At 45.8% G+C, this 21,431-nt stretch overlaps 1 protein-coding gene across 11 annotated transcripts in view; it reads right to left on the bottom strand.

Moving 5' to 3' along the window:
• Positions 1–21,431, bottom strand: part of FIG4 (FIG4 phosphoinositide 5-phosphatase) — a 90,195-nt gene that overhangs the window by 51,375 nt on the left and 17,389 nt on the right. For all 11 annotated transcript variants that reach the window (XM_085873865.1, XM_085873866.1, XM_085873864.1 and 8 more), the window contains 2 exons: positions 16,877–17,000; positions 13,649–13,805 (listed from right to left, as the gene is read on the bottom strand). In XM_085873865.1, the coding sequence (XP_085729991.1) occupies positions 13,649–13,805; positions 16,877–17,000 (281 nt within the window). The remainder of the gene's footprint in view (positions 1–13,648; positions 13,806–16,876; positions 17,001–21,431) is intronic.

The raw sequence follows: 21,431 nt of genomic DNA on the forward strand, positions 1-21,431 counted from the left end.
ATATGGATATTGTATGATAGAGTGTATAAAATAGATTGTGTTCCATATGGGTATTGTATGATAGAGTGAATAGAATAGATTGTGTTCCATATGGATATTGTATGATAGAGTGTATAGAATAGATTGTGTTCCATATGGACACAAGTTTTAACGATGGGAAGATGGGTTAGGGTTTTTAAGGGCTACCGCCGCGTTTTTCACAATATATAAATGGTCGAACCAAGTATTAGTCAAACTAAAGAGTGGAGAAAATCTCAGTCTTGGTATATAAATGGAAAACATAATGAATGTGAAAAATATCAAATAAGTCTTATTGAAAAAATATCTAAAACAAAGGTAAATAAAACAAATATGCGAATCAATTTAAAAACCAATAAGTTAGAGGATGTAAAGAAAATAAATAATATGTTTGAATGGACTGAAAAATTTGATGGTTATCAATTGAACAATGGAAAAATAATTTACTACAATATCAAAATGATATGCAACTCAGGAGGTGGTCAGATGAGATCATTAAGAGAAGTTTATCATTTCGTAATGGCACAAAAGGGGTATCTTAAAAAATATAAAGATTCAAATGTTTTGTTTTTCAATATTTTAGATGGGGATTATTGTGCAAAGAAAATTAAACTATTGAAGGAATTTGAGAATGAACAAATCTTTATAGGTTCAATGAGTGAGCTAAACAATATGCATTGGTTATTTGATAAAGAGTGTCCCGGGGCTTAGACGTTTCAGATATTTCTTTAGAATCACCTTTAACAAATCTTTATCTTGTTGTATGGGTTATTTGAATAGAGAGTGCCCCGAGGCTTCGACGTTTCAGATATTTCTTTAGAATCACCTTTAACAAATCTTTATCTTGTTGTATGGGCTATTTGAATAGAGAGCCCCTCGGTTAAAAGGGGAAATAAAAAAATGACCGTTTTTACAGCCAGTTTTCCCTGCTGTGCAGGGGTTTGGCTTTTTCTTGAGGCAATGTTTTATGGCCGGATGCCCTTCCTGACACCAACCCTGGTCGCCTCTTACGACACACAGGGATATGGTACACCTATTCTAACCGGGGCATACACCGGGACCAGTACACTGGCACTCATTTCGCCGACCTCGGAAGGATGGCAGGCTGAGTCAACCCCCTGGTGTTAATTCAGCAGCCAATGGGATTTGAACTCAGGACCCTGGGATCCCAAGCCGCCACCCTAACCACCAAGCCAACACCAGGCTCCAGGTTAAAAGGGGAGACAAATAAATATACCTTGGGCTAAAAAGGAGATTTATTTTTTCAGGGGAAAAAAAAGAAAAATTTCATGGCTGAAAATCCCCCATTCATTTACATGGGGAAAAGTGAGCCAGAACCAGTATTCTTTCCCTACTATGACGAAACAATATGCAATTTTGTCATTGTAATTTATGATAAAATCTACAGCTCGTGCATCAAATCAGGAGATTTAGGTCACTCATGCTGAGATCTCACCTCGCTGGGGTCTGAAGCTGCCATTTTTTTGGCCTGCTCAACCACGTTTTGACTTGGAACAGGCCGCAATGATTTCTTAACGATAAAGTTATATTGTTCTTTTTTACCCACTTTCCTCACTCATATCAAATGCCTATTCATCATCGCTACGAATCACTGGATACATCGCTTTTGTAAGTACAATACTTTTTAAATTCGGAGCTTGGAGCAATTTCATGCATTAGATACTGTTGCGGATCTGGAAACCATATGAATTCAACATACAGATGTCCCAAAAGTCAGTTATGTCGTTAAGTATGTGTGTAGACAGATCCCTTTCCGTTTGTCTAGTGGGAGAATCAAAGGCATGCGTTACGATTTCTTTTTAGTTCGGTTATTAAATCTTTACATCCAATGAACCCTCCAACAAGCCCTCTAACTCTTTTACGACGACCTTTTTGCAACGTTGATACTGTTACTCGTCAAGTATGAACCCGCGTGGAAGAGTGGCTGGGGTTTCCCGGCAGAGGCCAAGGCCCCACCCCGGAAAGGTATGCTGTGGGACCCTGTCCAATCAAAGGCGGACAGCGAGGTGTGTTTACCAAGGCCCGTCCCCGCTGAGGGAGGTCCAAAAATTCCCAAGCACTCTCTGAGGCAGGGGTCTTGGAGAGTTTTTGGTGGGTCTTTTTGGAGAATTTTGGAGGGTTTTTGCTGTCACGAAAGGGGTTTTTGCTGTTACGAAGGTCGTCGAGGCGGCAAACGCCTCGAGCGACCCCGACCCCCTCCGTGGACCCTGCTACTCACCACCCAAGCTCCGCAACGAACCTCGAGTCCACACGTGCGACTGGGGACCAAACCAGCGACCATTGTCAGGTGCCGCAGCATGGAGTACCCCCTTTCTCTGACGGCCAGGTACCCAACCGAACTCTGACCCCCAGCTTGTCTCTCTCCTCAGCTGCGAGGGTCTAATAAAGAACTCTGGGTTTATTTTCATTTGTGTGTCTGCGTGTGGGCCCGTCTTAAAGTGGAACTGAATAAGTGTTTTTGGATCATTGTAAATATTCCTTGCTTGCATATCCGCGTTAAGTCTTGCCTTTGTCTTTTACTGTAAATAAAACTGTTAGAAATGTTCCCAGTCGGTTTCTGTCCCTTCTTGCATTGGTCCAGCATGGTTCGGATCTGAGTTTAGCCGGGTTTTTATACCCGATAATCCATTCATTCCAGCCGGCACGGCTTTGGCAGTTTCCGCTCAGCTGCACCCGAACTGGAGTTGGTAGTCGGTAGTTGGAACTCTACCACAGTCGGTAGAGTGACACGGTTCGAGCAAGACGTGCCAAGGGCGTGGTTACTCCGGTAGTCGAAATTGCGCAGTTAAGATAGACAAATAGACGAGCCTGGTGATGGCTTGGGATCCAAAAGGTCCTGAGTTCAAGCCCCGTTGGGCCACTGAATTAATACACCAGGGGGTTGACTCAGCCTGTCATCCTTCCGAGGTCGGTGAAGTGAGTACCAGTGTACTGGGCCCGGTGTATGCCCCGGTGAGAATAGGTGTACCATATCCCTGTGTCGTAAGAGGTGACCAGGGTTGCGTCAGGAAGGGCATCCGGCGTAAAAGCTGTGCCAAATCATTATGCGGATCATAACGGATGATCTGCTGTGGCGATCCCCAACGGGAGCAGCTGAAAGAAGAAGAAGAAGAGGTTATAGACAAATAGACCCTACGCTACGCAGTTGAACTATTGGCGACCACGGTCGGTTCAGCGACCCACCGCGTCACGGAATTATCCGGAGCGACGGCCTACAATTCCGGGGAGTCTGGTGGAGACGACGTAGCTTTCCCCACCTTGTGGTCGTTCTCGCCACCGACCCCCGGCCCGCAACAACATGATTTTCCATGATGCACTCTCCACGGACTAATTAAAGTACATCATCGAAATATTATTTTTGCTTTTGAGGATCGGATAACATCCGGACTAAAATGTCGAAATCTGTTGTGACATCTAATAATTAAAAAAAGAGTCTTCTAACGAAGCCAATATACCTATTTACTTTAAGCAAGCTCGGCTATGTTCCTTCCTCCTCCATAGATATAGAAGAGAATATGTAATTTCCAAAACATTAAACTTATCTTTTTCTCCTGTTTGGAGAATTACATTGAACAAACAAAAAATTTAGGAACGTAACAAAATTAACCAGCTTCATCGAGCTGTACGATTTAATGCATTCACTGCTGGACCTCACGCCCTATCGCCCAGAGGGACTGCCTATCCATAGCGTCTGCCAGATCTGTGTTTATTTTTGGAGGTTTTGTGAGGTGCACTACAGGAAATCAAAGCAAATCTGGTGAAAAATGAGCATTTCAAAAAAAAAATTATAATGTTTGCGCAAACCAAAAACCATGTGACGCGTGCACAGACAAGCAGGCAAGATGGTGGATTATCTGCAATGTCTCTTTCACGGGTGCTTGAACTTTGCGATGTCTCCAGGGTTGTTCTGCATTAAACTGCAACTCTTTTGTGGATAAAGTCATCATTTGAACGAATGCATTTCATTAACTGCTGCGTGCGCAATGGGCTTTAAAGTTACAGGGATCCTACATGATATGCAGTGACAGCCTGACCAACCGTTCCTTATCAACCATTTAATTAGAGTTTTTGCACGAGTGCTTAAGCTACTTGCCGAACGTCTCACAGTCGGTAGAAGTTGCACGCTACGTCCTTCTGAACGAATCGTTCACCCACTGCGGACGCTTTTGCCCGCCATATCATTCAGAGCGAGTGGTTCGTGCTCCACTGCCCAGAGCGAGTGGTTCAGACTGTGGACGCTTTTACCCGCCACGTCATTCAGAGCGAGTGGCTCATGCTCCGCCACCCTGAGCGAGTTGTTGTGAAACACCCGATTTCAGAGCCATTTTCCATATTAACATGTTTTCTAAATTACTGAGCCAATTTTTTTTCTTCTACCTGTCACATGCAGCTGGAAATAAAGATTAATGTTTGTGAACATGTCTGAAACGTCTATATAAATGCAACGTTGTTTTTCGGTGAAAGATACCCATGGTTTTTGGGTTGTTGCCGATATCATCCAAGCGTGTGTGTGTGTGTGTGTGTGTGTGTGTGTGTGTGTGTGTGTGTGTGTGTGTGTGTGTGTGTGTGTGTGTGTGTGTGTGTGTGTGTGTGTGTGTGTGTGTGTGTGTGTGTGTGTGTTTCATAAAGCATCTGTCTGTCTTTCTGTACCCCCTCCCAATACAGTGCAGCACCCTCCTCCCACACCTCTCTCTCTTCATATCCGGACGGTGGTTATGTCTGCATGGTGTGCGTCTCAGGACACGTCCGGGCAGCAATTAATGCTCCACCGCACGTCTGCCTTCCCTTCCCTCCAAACCTCCTCGCTCCCCTCCCCCCTCCTCTTTCCCTCTTCCCCCCTCTCGTATTCCTGTCAGCGAAGCGACAGGTGGTATTTTTGAGTATTAAATAATTCTGGCTGCCAGACCATGTGTCTGATCAGGTTGAAATTTAAAACCTATATTCCCCATGATGACTGGATCACAATTGTGATGTTTCACGTTGATTGATGAAGTAGTTTAAGAGAAAGAATTTTCAAAAAAAGATTTTAATTCAATCCAATATGGCTGCCAGATCATGTGACCTTTTAAATATTTGTGAACACCCAGGTATCCCCAAGGCTTGGGAAAAGTGGGTGAAGTTTCCCCACGATCTGTTAAACAATTCTGGAGAAGAAGACTTTTAAGGGCGTATTCTTTAAAAAATATCTTAGCTGCCAAACCATGCGACCTATGACGACAAAAGTGGAGAACTTTTTGTTCCTCATGGATTGGCGATCATACCTGGAAAGTTTCGCCTCAATCTATTCAGCCATTTTAGAGAAGAAGATTTTTATGATAAAAAACAATATGGCTGCCAAACTACATGACCGATGAAGTCATCAATTTTTTTTCTCCCATAAAATTTAGCCCGAGATAACCCTTATCATACTGATCCAATAAAGCATTTAACGCATGCATTTATGATGTCATAAGTGGCTTTGTGATGACATCATTTAAAAAAAAAAAATCCCCACATTCCCCATGACGAGCACTTATCATTTGCCAAATTTATATTTTTTTCATGGAACAGTTTGAGATACAGAGGTCCAAAGTTTTTCTGTTTCCACATGGCTGCCACACCACATGACCTATGACATCATAATTATCATTGAAATGTTCTACATGAGTAGTTGCACCGATGGTAAAAAATTGTGTGTCAATTGGATAAAGGGTTGCAGAGAAAAGAGAAAATTAGCACGGACAGATGTATGGACGTTCGGACAACATGAAAACATAATGCCTCCGCCGACAAAGTCGCCGGAGGCATAAAAAAAACAAAAACAAAAAACAAACATAAACGCATCAAGGTATTGGTTATAAACGCATTGAATAAAAATCTCAAAAACCACAAACTACCTTTTGTAAACAAAAGTCCAAGTTATTACTTGAAAAATTGGAACTATTCAAAGCCTTCATTTATATCTCAATGAAACACTGCTCTCCCCTGTGGGCTGGGGACTCTTGGATTCTGTGGATGATCCCACGATGAAGACAAAGCACGGTGTGCATGTACAGTATATCCTTACTGTAACTCCTGGTCTGGTATCGTGTCCTTTGCTCTTCTTCTGTTTCTCTGCGCCTTAATCCCAACAGTTCGGGGTCGGTAACTCAAATATGCCTTCTCAGTTCTCCTCTGTCCTCCACACCTTCCTCTCCCTCAAATCCACGCTCTTCAAATCTCTTTCCACAACCTCCCTCCACTTTAATCTGTCCTTTTTAGATTTTCCACTCTCATTGGCTCTTCATCTTTTTGCCTCATCACATGTCCAAACCACCACAACCGAGTCTCTCTCATCCTTTGCACTCTTCGCCCTCAAACCATCCACAACTACTCCAGGACATGAGCTCTTCTGCCAACCCCCTCCTGTTAAAACTTTCAAATTCAAGGCTTGCCAGCTCCACTCTTCTCTTGTTTGTGGCATTGCATTCTGGAGGAGATCAAGTCGCACCCTTCGATCAAGGGCTTCACCATCTGAGGTCATTGTGTTTCCTCCCTTTTCTGTTCATTGTTCAGCACGTTAAAAATATATTGTTGCGAATTCGCGCCCGCCGGCGTGCGAGCGGCCACGTAACTCGAATCGCGGCACGTCGCCCACCGGACGGACAATTCTGTCGTGACCCTCTCGGACGAACGCCGGGAACTAGTCACGGGTGGGCCTTTCGGCCTCACCACGATCGTGCCAATCGGCCCCCCGCGTGGGATAGGGTTGTTCGCCAAATTCGACCGACCTAAGTACCCACACGAAGAGTAGACCGGGCGATCGCACCTCGCCGCAGGTCGACTCCGGACACGGGCCACTTTAAGCGACCCGTTCCGTACTATCGGGATAACCGAGCGGTGTTATCGTCGACCTTGACGGTTCCGATTAATTATCGGGCGTATTAAGCCCACTACCAACCCTTTACGTGAAGCAAGATGGAGATTCAATTAAAGAAAAGACAAAGCGAAACGGGAAAAACAGTTTAACATAATTCACATTTATTCCGCGGCACATGGAAAGCAGACAGATACAATTATGCACCAAAAGCAGATGTTACAAAGAAACACAACAATGCAGATCTACTACCGACTACGCGAGCAGACGGCAACATTTACAGTTTTACTTTACAGACGGCGCCGACAACACATATACTCAAAAGCAAAAGAAAAGGGCCACCCTCAAAGACAAGGGGGCAGACGGGGCCTGTGGGCCGCGAGACCGGGTGGAGCCTACCCGTGTCTTGTGATGAGCTGCAAGTGTGGCGGCGGTGCCCCGACTCCGTGCTCCTTCGCGGGTTTCGTTGGCACTGCTTGGAGTGGGGTGGGAACGGGGCCCCCTTTTCGCACTATCTCAGCGCGGGGGGGAAAAAGGGGGGAATTGTTGATGCTCTGGGGAAAGAGGATAGCTGGCTTGCTTGGGTCCCGCGATGAGCGACTCCACTGCGACCTCGACCGCGCTCCCGGCTTCCCCTCTCTGCAGCTCCCCGACAGACTCCGAACCCCGACAGACTGACTCTCCTCCAGACCCGACTTGACTGCTGCTGCCACACTTCTCCAACTCGCCTTGACTCTTCTCAAACTCCCTTGACCGAAAACTGCTAAATTCGCCCCACGCTCGGCGCTTTATAGTACGGCAGGAGAACCCTTATGCAAATTTCTGGATCAGAACGAGCTCGGGGGTGGAGCCACGCTCGCCCATTGGACGGACAAAAAGGGGCGTGAATCTCCCCTGATCCTCGAATTTGCATATATCGATTCTACTCCGACGCGCCTGGAGGCGGGGCCAAATCACCCCGCGCTTGCTGATTGGACGGATCAGAAGTGGGCGTGTATCATTCCTGATCCGACTTCTCCTCGGAAAGGCCGCACTTTGTACCCGCGGCTCGGAGCGCGCCCTGTACCCGCGGCTCGGAGCGCGCCCTGTACGAGTCCAGGACAGCCTGACGCTCGGTGCCCACAAGCGGTGCGGGAATGGCCGCAGAAGGAGAGGCGAAGGTGGTGGAGGGTCCAAAGTGCTGGTCCATGGCCACGGTGACGCTTGGAATGGCGGTGATGCGATGCTTGCGGGAGCGAGCTGTGAAGGTAAAGGTCGTGGCTGCTGGCGTTGTTGTTGTGAAGCGGTGTTGCGGTTGGTGGTTATTGTGTGATGGCGGTTGAGACGTGGTTGGTTCAAAATAAAGATAGAACAGAAAAACAGCTATCTTAAAGGGTCGCAGCCCGAATGAATCACATTTATTCCCTCTAAACAACGGGTTTGGGGCTAACTACACATGTACTTACAGAGATATCTCACCTACGGGACCTGAATGGTGGTTTGCGAATTTGCTCAACCGTAACAATATATATTGTATACCTTGTTGAGGCTCGAATGAGAGCTAACACACAACACACAGCAAGGGGGGCATGAGACAAGAGGGGTGGGAGTAGGAAGGACAAAACAGTGGGGAACAGAGACATTAGGAGTTCTGTAGAAGGGAGAGGGATTGGGGATAAATACAGCACATGGTGAATACAAGGTGGACATTACAGGGACTTTCAGGAAGGAAAGCAGGGAATTCTAAGGAGGTGGGCTTGGGGTGGATTAACGGGGGTAGAAAAGATCGAGGATTTGGATGGGGGTGGTGGTAAATAGCTGTTTTGAAGGCCTGGAGGCAAGAATGGGATTGAATAGAGTGAGGGAGCTTATTCCAAAGGCGGGGAAAAAAAAGAGCATGAAAGAGTGAAGATGAGCAGTGATTTTGTTAGTTTTACCAGAAGGGGGTTGTTGGCGGACCTTGAGCGCCCTGCGGAAATGTGGTGGGGACAAATCACAGAGAAAGCAGGGGGGGGTGAAACTGGAGAGGAGACGGTGGAAGACAAAAAGACCACCGACCTGCCTGCGGTGAGAGAGTGAGAGGTCCAGACTCAGCCTCATCGTGGGAGATGCCAATGATCCGAAATGCCTTGGTTTCCACAGCGTGAAGGTGAGAAAGGTGGGAGGCAGGAGTACCAGCCCAGAGGAGAGAGCAGTACTCAATCAGGCTGCGGACAAAAGCTTTTAAGTGGTCAGAAGCTCAGGTGGGCCAAGGAAGGACTTTGCACGACGGAGGATTCTCAGTCGGCGACTGGCTTTGGAGGCCAGGTTTGAAATGTGGCTTTCCCAGGAAAGATTGTGGCAGATCGTGAGACCCAGAAGCTTGAAAGAAAAGACTTCTTCCAGAGGATTGTCGAGAAAGTGGATGGGGGGGGGGGCGGCGGGGGGGGTTCTCAATGGTCCTTTCGGAGAGACATAGTGAGAGTGCGAGGTTTGTCCGGATTGAAAGACATGTTCCACGTGTTGGACCAGTTTGCGATTTTATTCCGATCTGCAGTGAGCGAAGAAGCTGCTGCTTGCCGGTCTGAGGGATGACAAATGGTACGGCAGAGGGTGGCATCATCAGTAAAGAGATAAAGAGGATTTTCCAGAGAGTCGGAGAGATCATTGATGAAAACCAGAAAAAGAACAGGGCCCAGAATGCTACCTTGAGGAACTCCAGCCTGGACAGGAAGAGGGGATGGAAGAACTCCATTTAGGGCCACACGTTGACTGCGACAGGAGAGGAAGTCTGCGAGCCATGAGTGGAGATGGCCTTGGATATCATAGGAAGAGAGTTTGGTGAGCATGGCAGGGTGCCAGACCATGTCAAAAGCTCGCGATATGTCTCAGGATATGACTCTGATTTCATGTCCAGCATCGAGGACCTCCATCCATTGTTGGGAAAGCAGAAGCAGCATATCCAGGGTAGAGTGACCTAGTCTGGAACCAAACTGATGATCAGAAATCAGGCCATTGGAGAAGAGGAAGGATTTAATGTCTGAAGCGATGATGGGTTCCATAACCTTGCTGATGATTGGGAGAATGCCGATTGGTCTGCAATTGCAGGGATCTGTTTTTGCACCTTTTTATGCAGGGCAGTAATGTTTGCTGATTTCCAAGCAGATGGCAGATGACCTTGAGCAAATGAGAGGGTGAATAGAACAGAGAGAGGGTGAGCAAGAGCAGAGGAGCAGGTTTTTAGGACACGTGGGCTGATGCCGTCTGGACCGGTTGCAGAATCTGAGTCGAGATTTGACAGCAAGCTCTCCACCTTGTCAGAAGAAAAGGACACAGAGTCAAGGGACAGTTGGATGCGACTGGGTAAGATGGGTACAGAAAGCGATGGGTTTCGGGCACAAGATTGACGCAAACACCGAGTTTAGGCATTCAGCCTTTTCACGTGCTTTATCAGCTGTGCGGCCATTTGAGGCAAGGGAGGGGATGGAGGGGGAACATACACCAGAAACAGATTTGATTAGACACCACCAGGATTTGGAGGAGGGAGAGAGGTTTGAAAGCTCAGACTTGAGATGAGAAAGATGTTTTTCTGGCTCTCCTGAGGGGAGATACACACTTGTGCCGAGCTTTATGGAAGGAACTGAGATTACCCTCAGTTGGGTTTGCTTTCCATGAGGCAAAGGCAAGTTGTTTCAGGACAACTGCCTCGCCACAAGCTTCAGTGAACCATTGGCGGGAGGAAGGGTAGGACAACTGAAGGCGAGAGGGGATAAATCTGTGCATGAGGGAGAACAAGTTTCTTTGAAAGAATTCCCATGATGAATTGATGTTGGAGAAAGTAGCGATGGGAGACCAGTCTAGAAGTTTGATGACTGTTTGGAGACCTGCCAGTTGGCCTGAGTGAAATGTCAGACTCGTTGGCGGTGAGGTGGTTCTCTGATAATAACCAGAGAGATGTCCACTTTAACAAGCACGTTGTCAGAAGAACCGATTGGAGCGGAGGAAGAGCAGCAGACATTTTCAGGGCAATTTGTCAAAATCAGATCCAGAAGAGATAGAGCACCACTGGTTGAGATTCAGGTCGGGAAATTGAGCGATTGAGTCAGTCCCAATGAGTCGCAGAATTGTGCCAACAATTGTGCCAACAGAGGCAAAGACAGTCCAACTTTAAAAAAAGTACATTATAGAATCACTCTTCAAAGCTGAAGTGACTTGGAAAATATTATAATACGAGGTTAAGAGAATAAACATTAAATGTAAAATAGGTCTCCAATACCAAGACAAAAGGAAACTCCACAATATGTGAAAGCACAAGGTTCCCAAGAAATTTGTCACCCAACAACATGAGACAGGGAAATCCATAAGGTATTAACAACCACAATCACCCAAAAGCATCAGTATACAATGGTCATTTGGTAACAAAGTTTTTATATTGTGATGATTCTCGGAACTGAGACCCCAAGGCAATGGCACAACATATAGAGATTCCCAAGGAAGTTATTCCATGTTCCAGATAGAGGCCTCCCATTGTGTCTCATGGGTTATGAAGGGAATATGCGTCGTGAAGGGTTAGATCGGTTTTTTTTCCCTGCTTTTTCTCATTTCATCTGATTAAAAAGAAAACATCGTGAGTGAGTGGGTCACAATCACAAAGGTGCCACAGTGAAGCCTCATTGGCAGGCAAGAAACTCATTTAAATATCCTGCAAAAACACATTTGAATCTGTCTGCCAAAATCCAATTGCCAGTTAACCACGGAGATACCTCACTACAATTTGGGACACCACCAGCAAGAACCACCATTTCAACATTAAAGCAGATGTACAGACTATCCGAGAAGTACAGTACGAGAAGTTCCCCCTCGTGGCGAACCGCGAACCCCAAGTCCATAACAATACAAGCACTCATCTTGGATGGCTATTTCAGATGAAAACAAGAGACAACAGCTACAAACATAATCGTGCAAAAGTGCTGCAACTTAATTGATTAATTAATTTTAAATCAGAAAATTGCAAAAAAATTACTGTTCACCTGCAGCAAGATGCATCATTTCTCGTTATCCTAAAAGTTCAAGGGAATGTCAGGACAGACAAGTGTTGGTTGTGCAGCGAGCCTCTGTCCACCTTCATACCGATATTTTGCCTGGTTTTTGGAAGTATGTTGGTGTGCACCCTCTTTAAAGTGGATAGAGGCTCGCAACCCAACTCGGGCAATATGACTTTTCTACTCAGTTACCCCATGCACATGAAGTGAAAAGAGGGGTTAAGCAAATGGTTCATGTGTCTGTCCGTCCATCCATCCAATCAGTCTATGATCAAAAAACAGCGTATTTAAATTGAATGTTATATTTTTAACACGAATCAGAAGATGAATAGGAAGACAAGTCCGCCGTTTTACTGTATATTGGCTCTGAATTCATCCCAATTGAACATGAGAAGAGAGGAGCAAGATAATATTTTTACTCTGCCTGCCTGGAAGCAAAATTGAAAATCATTTCAAACTGGAAACTTGCTGTTTTAAAGGACGTTATAATGGACACGTACAACAGGCACGAATAACTTATGTAACGTGTCAGGGTGGTGTTATAGCTGCTGGAGAAAACGCGAAATTCATTTATTTATACACCTTATACCTCTAAATCTCTATTTATATTGAATTACATACTTAAAGACTATGCTATAAATTGCCTGCAACATACTTCCAAAAACCAGGCAAATATCGATATGTAATTAGCAATGAGAGGGTGTGGCCTGTGGGAGTGTGCCTATCGAGTGAGGAACAGCCTGCCAATATGGCTATGTACATGCCAATTAATTCATATTATTAATTGCTGGGAGGAAGGCCTAGAGGTACGCGCACTCGCCTCTAAGCTGTCTATTCTGGGTTTGAATCCCGACGCAGTTATAAACTGGCAGCCCCGGTTTCCAGGCAGGGCGATACATAATGAAGCTCCAAGGAGGGAAAACTGGAAATTTGGAAGGAGGGGATTGGGGCGGGTTAACGAGGGTAGAAAATATGGTTTTGGATTGGGGATGATCTGAGATGATGGTCAACAGCTGTAGTGAGGACCTGTAGGGAAGAATGAGATTGAAGATGATGTGGAAGATCATTCCACAGGCAGGTTTAAAAGAGGAACAAATGAGTGGAAGCGAGCAGTGATCCTGGATTGAGGTAGTTTAGACCAGAAAGGCGTTGATTGTGGACCGTGTGGGCCCTGGAGAAACTTGGGGGGAAGGAGTGGGGACAAAGAACAGAAAGAGCAGAGGGTGCAAGACCAGAATGGAGGTGGTCAAAGACAGAGAGACCACCGACCTGCCTTCGATAACGAAGTGATCTCAGTGAGGTGAGGGCCATAAACTCAGCTTCATCATGGGAGATTCCAATAATCTTAAAGGCCGTGATTTCCACAATGTCAAAATGAGCAAGATGTGAGGCACGATACCAGCCTAGATGGACGAGCAGTACTCCATCGAGCTGTGGATGAAGTCCTTGTCAGTGCATAGGAGTTCAGGTGTGCCAAGGAAGGACTTTGTACAACGGAAGATGCCCAATCGGTGATGTATTTTGGAGGCCAACTTTGAAATGTGGTTTGCTTACGCTATTACTACCAACATATGGTCGTTTTCCCGTGCTCTACCCTTTTTGCGCGTGAAGCAGCACGTCCCATTTTAAAAGTCTTTGGTATGACTCGGCCCAGGTTCGAACCACCGACGACCCAAACTCAAGAGTGGACGCTCCAACCAGAGACACCACAGAGGCTGGTTAATTCTTGTGCATGCAAGAGGAGCAGACAATCAACAGCAGCAATATATTGTACCTGTGTTCTTCCGGATGTTGTACTCGTGTGGTATCTGAAGGAAGGTACACCATTGATGTATCCTCCACACGGTACACAGCATGGCCTCCCAATTCAGCCACACGCCTTCTTCGTGTTACCAGCACTGCATAGTAACCCTCCAAGAACCGCACAAACCCTGGGACATGTTGAGAAAAAAAAAAGTAAAAAGATGGTACTGGAATATGTGACACCAATTATATTGTTGCGGCTGTGGAAATTCGCATTGCACCATGAAGGGCCCGCAGGTGAGATATCTCTAAGTACATGTGTAGTTAGCCCAAACCCGTTGTATAGAGGAAATTTATGTGATTCATCTGGGCTGCGATCCTTTGAGTTTAGGCGTTTTTCTGTTCTATCTTTATTTTGAACCAACCACGTCTCAACCGCCATCACACAACAACCACGCCACCGCCACCATCTACGCTCCCACATCGTCGCATCACCGCCATTCCCAAACAGCAGCATAACCATCAAACCACCACCGAAAACCCTCCACCACCTTCACCTCTCTCCTTCTACGGCCGTTCCCGCACCACCTGTGAACACTGAGCGTCGGGCTGTCTCGGGCCCGTTCGGCGATTGGTGCCCCCCCCCCCCCCGGTCTCGCGGATCTGGCCGCTCCTCCAGGTCACGCGTACATTTGGCCTACAGGCCTGTCTGCCCCCTTATCTATGAGGGTGGCTTCTTTCCTTTGCTTTTGTGTAAATGTGTGTTGGCGCCGTCTGCGAAGTAGAACTGCATAAGTGTTGCCATGTGTGCGCATAGTTGGTATTAACTCTGCGTCGTTTTTGTTTTGGTTGCTATATGTGCATTTTGACTATGGCGGTATATACGTGCTTTCCATGTGCCGGGAAATAAATGTGCATTGTGTGAACTGTTTTCCCGTTTCGCTTCGTCTTTTCTTTATTGACCCTCCATCCTGCTTCACGTAAAGGGTTCGTAGTGGGCTTAATACGCCCGGTAATTAATCGGAACCGTCGAGGCCGACGATAACACCGCTCGGTTATCACTGTAGCACGGAACGGACTGCTTAAGCGGTTCGTGTCCGGAGTCGGCCTGTGGCGTGGTACGATCACCTGGTCGACCATCCGCGCAGGTACTTAGGTGGATCGAATTTGGCGAGCAACCCTATCCTGCGCGGGTGGGCAATTGGCATGGTTGTGGTGGGGTTAAACCCCCACCCGTGACTAGCTCCCGGCATTGTTCCGAGAGGGTCACGACTGAATAGTCCGTCCGGTGGACGATGTGCCGCGATTCGAGTTACGTGGCCGTCCGCATGCCGGCGGGCGCGAATTCGCAACAATATGCTAGAAGCAAAATAAAATTGTATTTCTCAATTCCATAAAGAGGCTGAAAGGATATTTTCGACATGAGAAGCTTTGAGCTGTCTCATTTGAGTTTGACATTCAATCAAACTGGTGCTTCGTAGGCAGGGTATGAACATTTTTGTTGGCATTAGATTCCGCATTATCTTTTAAAATGAAAAAGCAGACTGTTGCACACCAGTGAGTAGGCCAAATCTCACTTCCTGTCCTGACAAAAGGCTGCTTTGACAACTCTTGCATGAAGGTACAACTCAACCAAGGGGTAAATTCTCAGCTATGTAAACATTAATGATTGGTCATGGGCCATCTCTACACATAATTAACACGAGATAAAAGTCGAAAGCACTTGTACGACATTCCACAACTAGCCTCAGATGCAGATGACATAACTATTACCTCTACCTCTACCCATAGCAACATCAACACAATTTCAAGCCTTCCTCAGCACCCTACAAACCTGGCTCACCACCAACAGACTAAAAGTAGCTCCCTCAAAAGTCAACAGTCACTCTTTTAACAAATTACACCAAGGAACATAGTGCTTGCTGCACCACTCATCACACTGAACAACATCTCAAATACACATACACACCATTCTCAGATCACATCAAAAAAAACATTTAAAAAAGAAAAATGCACACCCAGGCTGAACACACTTGGGGGACTCACAGGCACCACAAAAAACATCACTGAGATACAAACAGTACATTAAATCGGTCAATAACTATGCCAGCTCATCCTGGGACTCCAACCGATCAAACATACATCTCAACATGTTACAGACCATACAAAACAAAGCCTTTGTCATCAAAAGTTGCACATCAACACTCATCAAGCACCTACATTCATCAACAAACAAGTTAAAAAGCAAAGAATAGTCTTGGAGATGAGAAATGCCTTGCAGCTGCAAGTGCCAACCCTGAAGACCCGTGCCATTACACATCAAGACGACACCACAAAGACATGCTTCAAAACATCTGCACCCAGATCAACAATAGCCACAAAAAACCCACATCACCATAAAAGACAATCAACAACATGGGCCCAAACAGAATCCTGGGCACTAACCCCTCCCCCACCCATGGACGACAGAGAAATTACTCTCCAGGTCTGATCGTGTTCACCTTTCACGCTTCCACTGTGGACACCACCCATAGCTTTTATAGTACAAACACAATAAACTCAATGACACTACTGATACACGTTCAACCCCTGCCAGGCCACCCCATTTACCATCAAACACATTATATTATGGAATGCTGCAGGGTCATGACTCCACAAAGGCAAGAATATAGTATCTTAGATGCAAGGGATCTCTGGATCACTCCAGGAAGATCGATCGGATAACTCCAGACAAGACAGGTTTGAATGCTATTCGAGCAAAACTGAGCGGTGCTCATGAAATATAGTCTCGTACCTGATTTAACTTTACATTTCTCCTTATAAGCTCAAAACTGAACTCGCGTCTGAGAAATTATTCTGCCAACAAACTGATAAACAAACACAGATGGGATCATCGTAACACTCACACTCAACCTACGGTTGCAGCACGAGTAACAAGGAGTCACTTTACTTTGTAGCAATTTACCTGGTGACAAATGGCTAGACAGTACAGGGAATGAGATGTCTAATGTTTGGACTCAGGTTGAATACTTTTTATTTTTTGAGCTGGACAAGTACCAAAGAAACACTTTTGTTTGCGGAATGCAAAAATGTGATCAAATAAATTTAGATTGCGATTTCAAAAAAAAAAAAAAAAAAAAAAATAAAAAAAATAAGGACATTTAGGAATAACTATTAAAAACCAATTTTAAAATAATTGATTTGAAACGATTGCTTTTGACAACGAACCTAGCTCTTGGGCTGAAAATCCCACTCTTACCTAGTATTCCGTAGGCAGAAAGAGATGGAGAAAGGCCAGGTACAGTTTTCTGGGAATTGCGGGCTCGGTTCCCACCGTCCAGTCGCCCCAGCAAATCTTGAATCTCCAGATTGCTGTACACATGCTGACAATGCGTGTTTATTGGTGAGGTGGCTGCTTGCATCTGAGACTCTTTATTCCAATGCAAAGAGGTCACACGCAAGGGTTAAACAAGTTCAGAGGTTACCAAATAAATGGTCATTGAGACTATAAAATGAGCCACACGTCCATGCATGCGTACGTCTGAGTTCCCATTCATTGGACAGTTCGCCCGACTCCACGCCACAATTTCTATGCTATGGCCACCATGTTTGCCCTTACTGCAATGTGAAGTCAAAAGACATCTTTGGAGCTGTCGTATTCACAACTGCCATGCCCTCCCTACAAGTTTTCCTTTCAGTGTAAAATGACCAAATCGACAGTTAAAAGCATTTTGAGGTAAGAGGAATCACAGGCCTTGTGAAGATAGGCCTGATCATTTGAAGCAGCAGTCTGTTTATACGTACACTGCCCAAACTACTATGTGACATTCTCTCACGTCGGGCATTTACAAGTCCTTGCTATTATATCTTCTATCCTATAAAAGGAGTCATGCATGCACATGTGTAAAGCATTATTTTAAAGGGTTCTTCCTGTAATAAATAAAGGAGTAATAAAAATTGCACCAGGTGAGAAAGGGGACCCTGTCACTATAGTGGCTGACACAATTCTGAAAAACAACTGGGAAGAAATTTTTTTTCCTACAAGGAGATGCTGTCATCCTCCTCCTCATCATCATCATCTGACGGCCGTTTCCATGCTTACATGTGCAAGTCGTGGTTCACCTAATGGCTGCTTTCTCAGCTGCACGATCCCTTGCTAGCCCTTTTGTTAGGCCTTAAACTCTGAGATAGTCTCAGCAACACATCCCATGTTTTCCACAGATGGTCTCCAGCTCTCCTTCTATTCACATTCATATTTACACACCTCATCACACAGCTGCCCACTCACCATGCTTTCCACATGTCTGAACCATCTCAACCTACCCCTATGCATAACCTTACAAATGCTTTCTATACCTCACCCATCTCTTCATTCCACATTTGGTTTCATATCCTTCAGTGTCACATCACACATCCACCTCAACATTCTCATATCATTTCATTCAAAAAGGAGGATGAACAGGTGTGATCACCCATGTTTCACTGCCATATATCACGCTTCCAACACGAGCTACATAAAGTTTTCCCTTTAATTGGAGAGGGGTCCTTTGTGATGTCAATAGGGGTAACAACTCCCAAAACTTGCTCCAACCACTTCTAATTTTTGCAATCACTGCTGCCTCCACACCACCACCTGCACCAATCATATCACCAAGGTAACAGAATTTATCTACACATTCCAGAGATATATCCCGATAAACTAACCTTTCCACTCGAAATGGAGTCACTTGTTTACCTGTGCAAACAGCACATTTGAAGTCAGGAACCACCTGCAGTCTACCCTGAAAGCCACAACACCTCTTGTACACCAAACAGTTGCAGGATTTACACAATATTGAATTGCTACCTACACCTTTATTTATTTATTTTAAACAAACAGAGAGCACAAGGCCACCTCACCCCTTTTTCCACTCTTCCTTCTCCCACACCACCAATAAGTACTTTCATTTTCCCTGTATTCATTTACAGTCGTCTAGCCTTCATATCCTCCTTCCATACTGTATATTTACCCATTACCAATTCCACCCTGTTGGCTATCAGCACATAAGAGTTCCCAAGGTAGGCCTCCTCTACACTCCTGTGATAAAGCCTCAAGAACTATGATGAACAGGATTGGGCTCAAGACTGACCCCTAATGAAAGTTGTTGAGCCATCATACATCGCCACAATGTAGCCAATCCTCCACACATAACTTTCTCATGGGCCATTGCAACACTTCCAGAAGAACACTATCGAACTTCTTCTGCAAATCCACAAATATAACATCAAAGCACACAATACATTGCAAATACTGACACTTCATTGCTGGAGTATATATACATACATACATACACACACACACACACACACACACACACACACACACACACACACACACACACACACACACACACACACACACACACACACACACACACACACACACACACACACACAGTCGTGGCCAAAAATATTGGCACTCTTGCACTTTTTTCAAAAAAAATTCACAATTTTCTCCAAAAACAAGTTGAAATTGACAAAAGTATTTGGTCTCCACAATTCTTTATTTCACTGTTAATATTGTTGTGGTGCCGGGTTCGATGGCGAGGACCACCGATAGATGGAGCAGTTGAGCCGTCTCTCACCGAACACCGGAATTGAAAGGTAGTAACCTTCGGATAACTCCGAAGGTCAAGGGTCCCTTAGTGGACCGTGGACGCCAATATTTTGACGGCGTGGGGTAGGGTTAATTGTCCAATTCCGATTTACCTAAGTACCCACGCTGTCTAACTACCGGGGAAACCACACCCTCGGCCGACTTTGTCCGAACTGAGTCGCTGTTATCGACTCGGATCCGGCGTAACCGAGCGGGGATTACCAAAGCCTACTGGACCAAATGAACAATTTACGGCACAAACGGCCTCACTACAACTCAAACCCGAACCATGCTAGGCCAATGAAAGAAAACGAGGACAACGAACTGGAAAATTTAACAGGGGATTCATTTTACAGTAATCGGGAAGGGAGACTCAGAGCAGACTTAATCACAAATAGGCAGGAAAATGTACAAAGATGCAAGGTACTTATACGGTTTTTACTTAAAGACTGGCCACAGACAGACACACACACCCAAAAAGTAATGGACCTCGTGGGTCTTTATTCGGCCCTTCAGCCGAGGAGGATAGTTCAGCTGGGGGTCAGAATCTGGCCGGGTACCTGGCCGCCTCATGCGGTTTCACCGACTCCAACCCACCACGGTGGGACTCGAACCCACGATCTGGAATCAAACGAGCCCCAGATCCTGGCTGCCACGAACGACGATACGAGCACCATGGTCCTAGCTGCCACGACCACCACCACCACCACCACCACCACCACCACCACGAGGAACCCCGGAGAAAGACCGCAGACCAAAGAGCAAAGAGCAGATGACGACTGCAGACCGAAGACCAAAGAGCACAGACAACGACGACTAAAGAGCCAAGAGCAAAAAAGCAAAGATCCCAGACCCCCGACACGACCACCTTTCTTATCCTCCCCCCCCCCCCACACACACACGCAGGTGGAGGGATCCGCTCTGAGGTAACTCCCCTCCGGATTGGTCGGGGGGGGGACGTCAGGCAATCGGAGTTCTCCCCTCATTGGACAAGGCGAACATCCCATCTGGCTGGGGTGGAGTCGGCCCTGAGGCGAGAGGGCTCCGCCGATTCCCGTAGCCTTGAACACGTGGGTTATGGCGCCGTGGTGTGGAGTGAAAGCTGGGCAGGTGAAGCGCTTGTTCGCCCGCAGAGTGGGATGAGGAGTGAAGCAAGGGTTTTGTTGGCATTGTGCGATTTCAGGATGTAAGAAACCTGACTATAAAAGAAACCCACAGCACACACATGAAATTCCCATTAGACATAAGGGAGGAATTCCAACTATCCACATATACTTAACGAAATAACTAAACTTTGGGTCAACTGTATGTGTGAATGCGAATGGTTTCCAGATTCGTAACAATATTACAGAACCTGTTTTTGTTTCAAAAAAGAAAAGAAAAATTTATGGCATTGACAAAATTATTGACACCCTTGACTTAATTTTTGGTTTCCAACTGCAGTCAAGTGCTTCCTCTAGCCATGAATGAGATTCCTACACCTCTCTACTGGCAGTTTGACCCACTCTTCTTGTGCAAACTGCTCCAGTTCTCCCAGATTTGAAGGGTGCCTTCTCTCAACTGCTATTTTCCGATTTCCCCACAGGTGTTCAATGGGATTTAGATCTGACTTGTTACTGGCCACTTCAAAACAGTCCAGCATTTTGTGTTGAACCATTCCAAGGTGCTTTTTGAGGTGTGTTTGGGGTCATTGTCCTGTTGTAAGACCCATGACCTTCAACAGAGACCCAGCTTTGACACTGGGTTGAACATTGCGCTCCAAAATGCCTTAGTAATCTCATGATTTCATGATGCCATGCACACATTCAAGGCACCCAGTGCCAGAGTCAACACATCAACCCCAAAACATCACTAAACCTCCTCCATATTTGACTGTAGGGAAGGTGTTCTTTTCTTTGAAAGCTTCATTTTGTTTTCTGTATACATGGAGATGATGTGCTTTTCCAAAAAAATCTCTAATTTGGTCTCATCTGTCCACAGGACATTCTCCCAGGATGATTTTGGCTTGTTCAAGTGTGTTTTGGCAAACTCCAGTCAGACTTTCTAATGTCTCTCTCTCAGCAGTGAGGTCCTACTGGGTCTCCTCCCATAGAACCCCCTTCCATTGAGTTTGCGATGGATGGTGTGAGTTGAAGCGGTCGTACCCTGTGTCTGAAGGTCAGCTTGAATCTGTTTGGCA

This window comes from Eptatretus burgeri, chromosome 3 (genome assembly GCF_056783735.1).
Source record: "Eptatretus burgeri isolate ZD-2024b chromosome 3, Ebu_testis_v1, whole genome shotgun sequence".
In the NCBI taxonomy this organism is placed as follows: domain Eukaryota; kingdom Metazoa; phylum Chordata; class Myxini; order Myxiniformes; family Myxinidae; genus Eptatretus; species Eptatretus burgeri.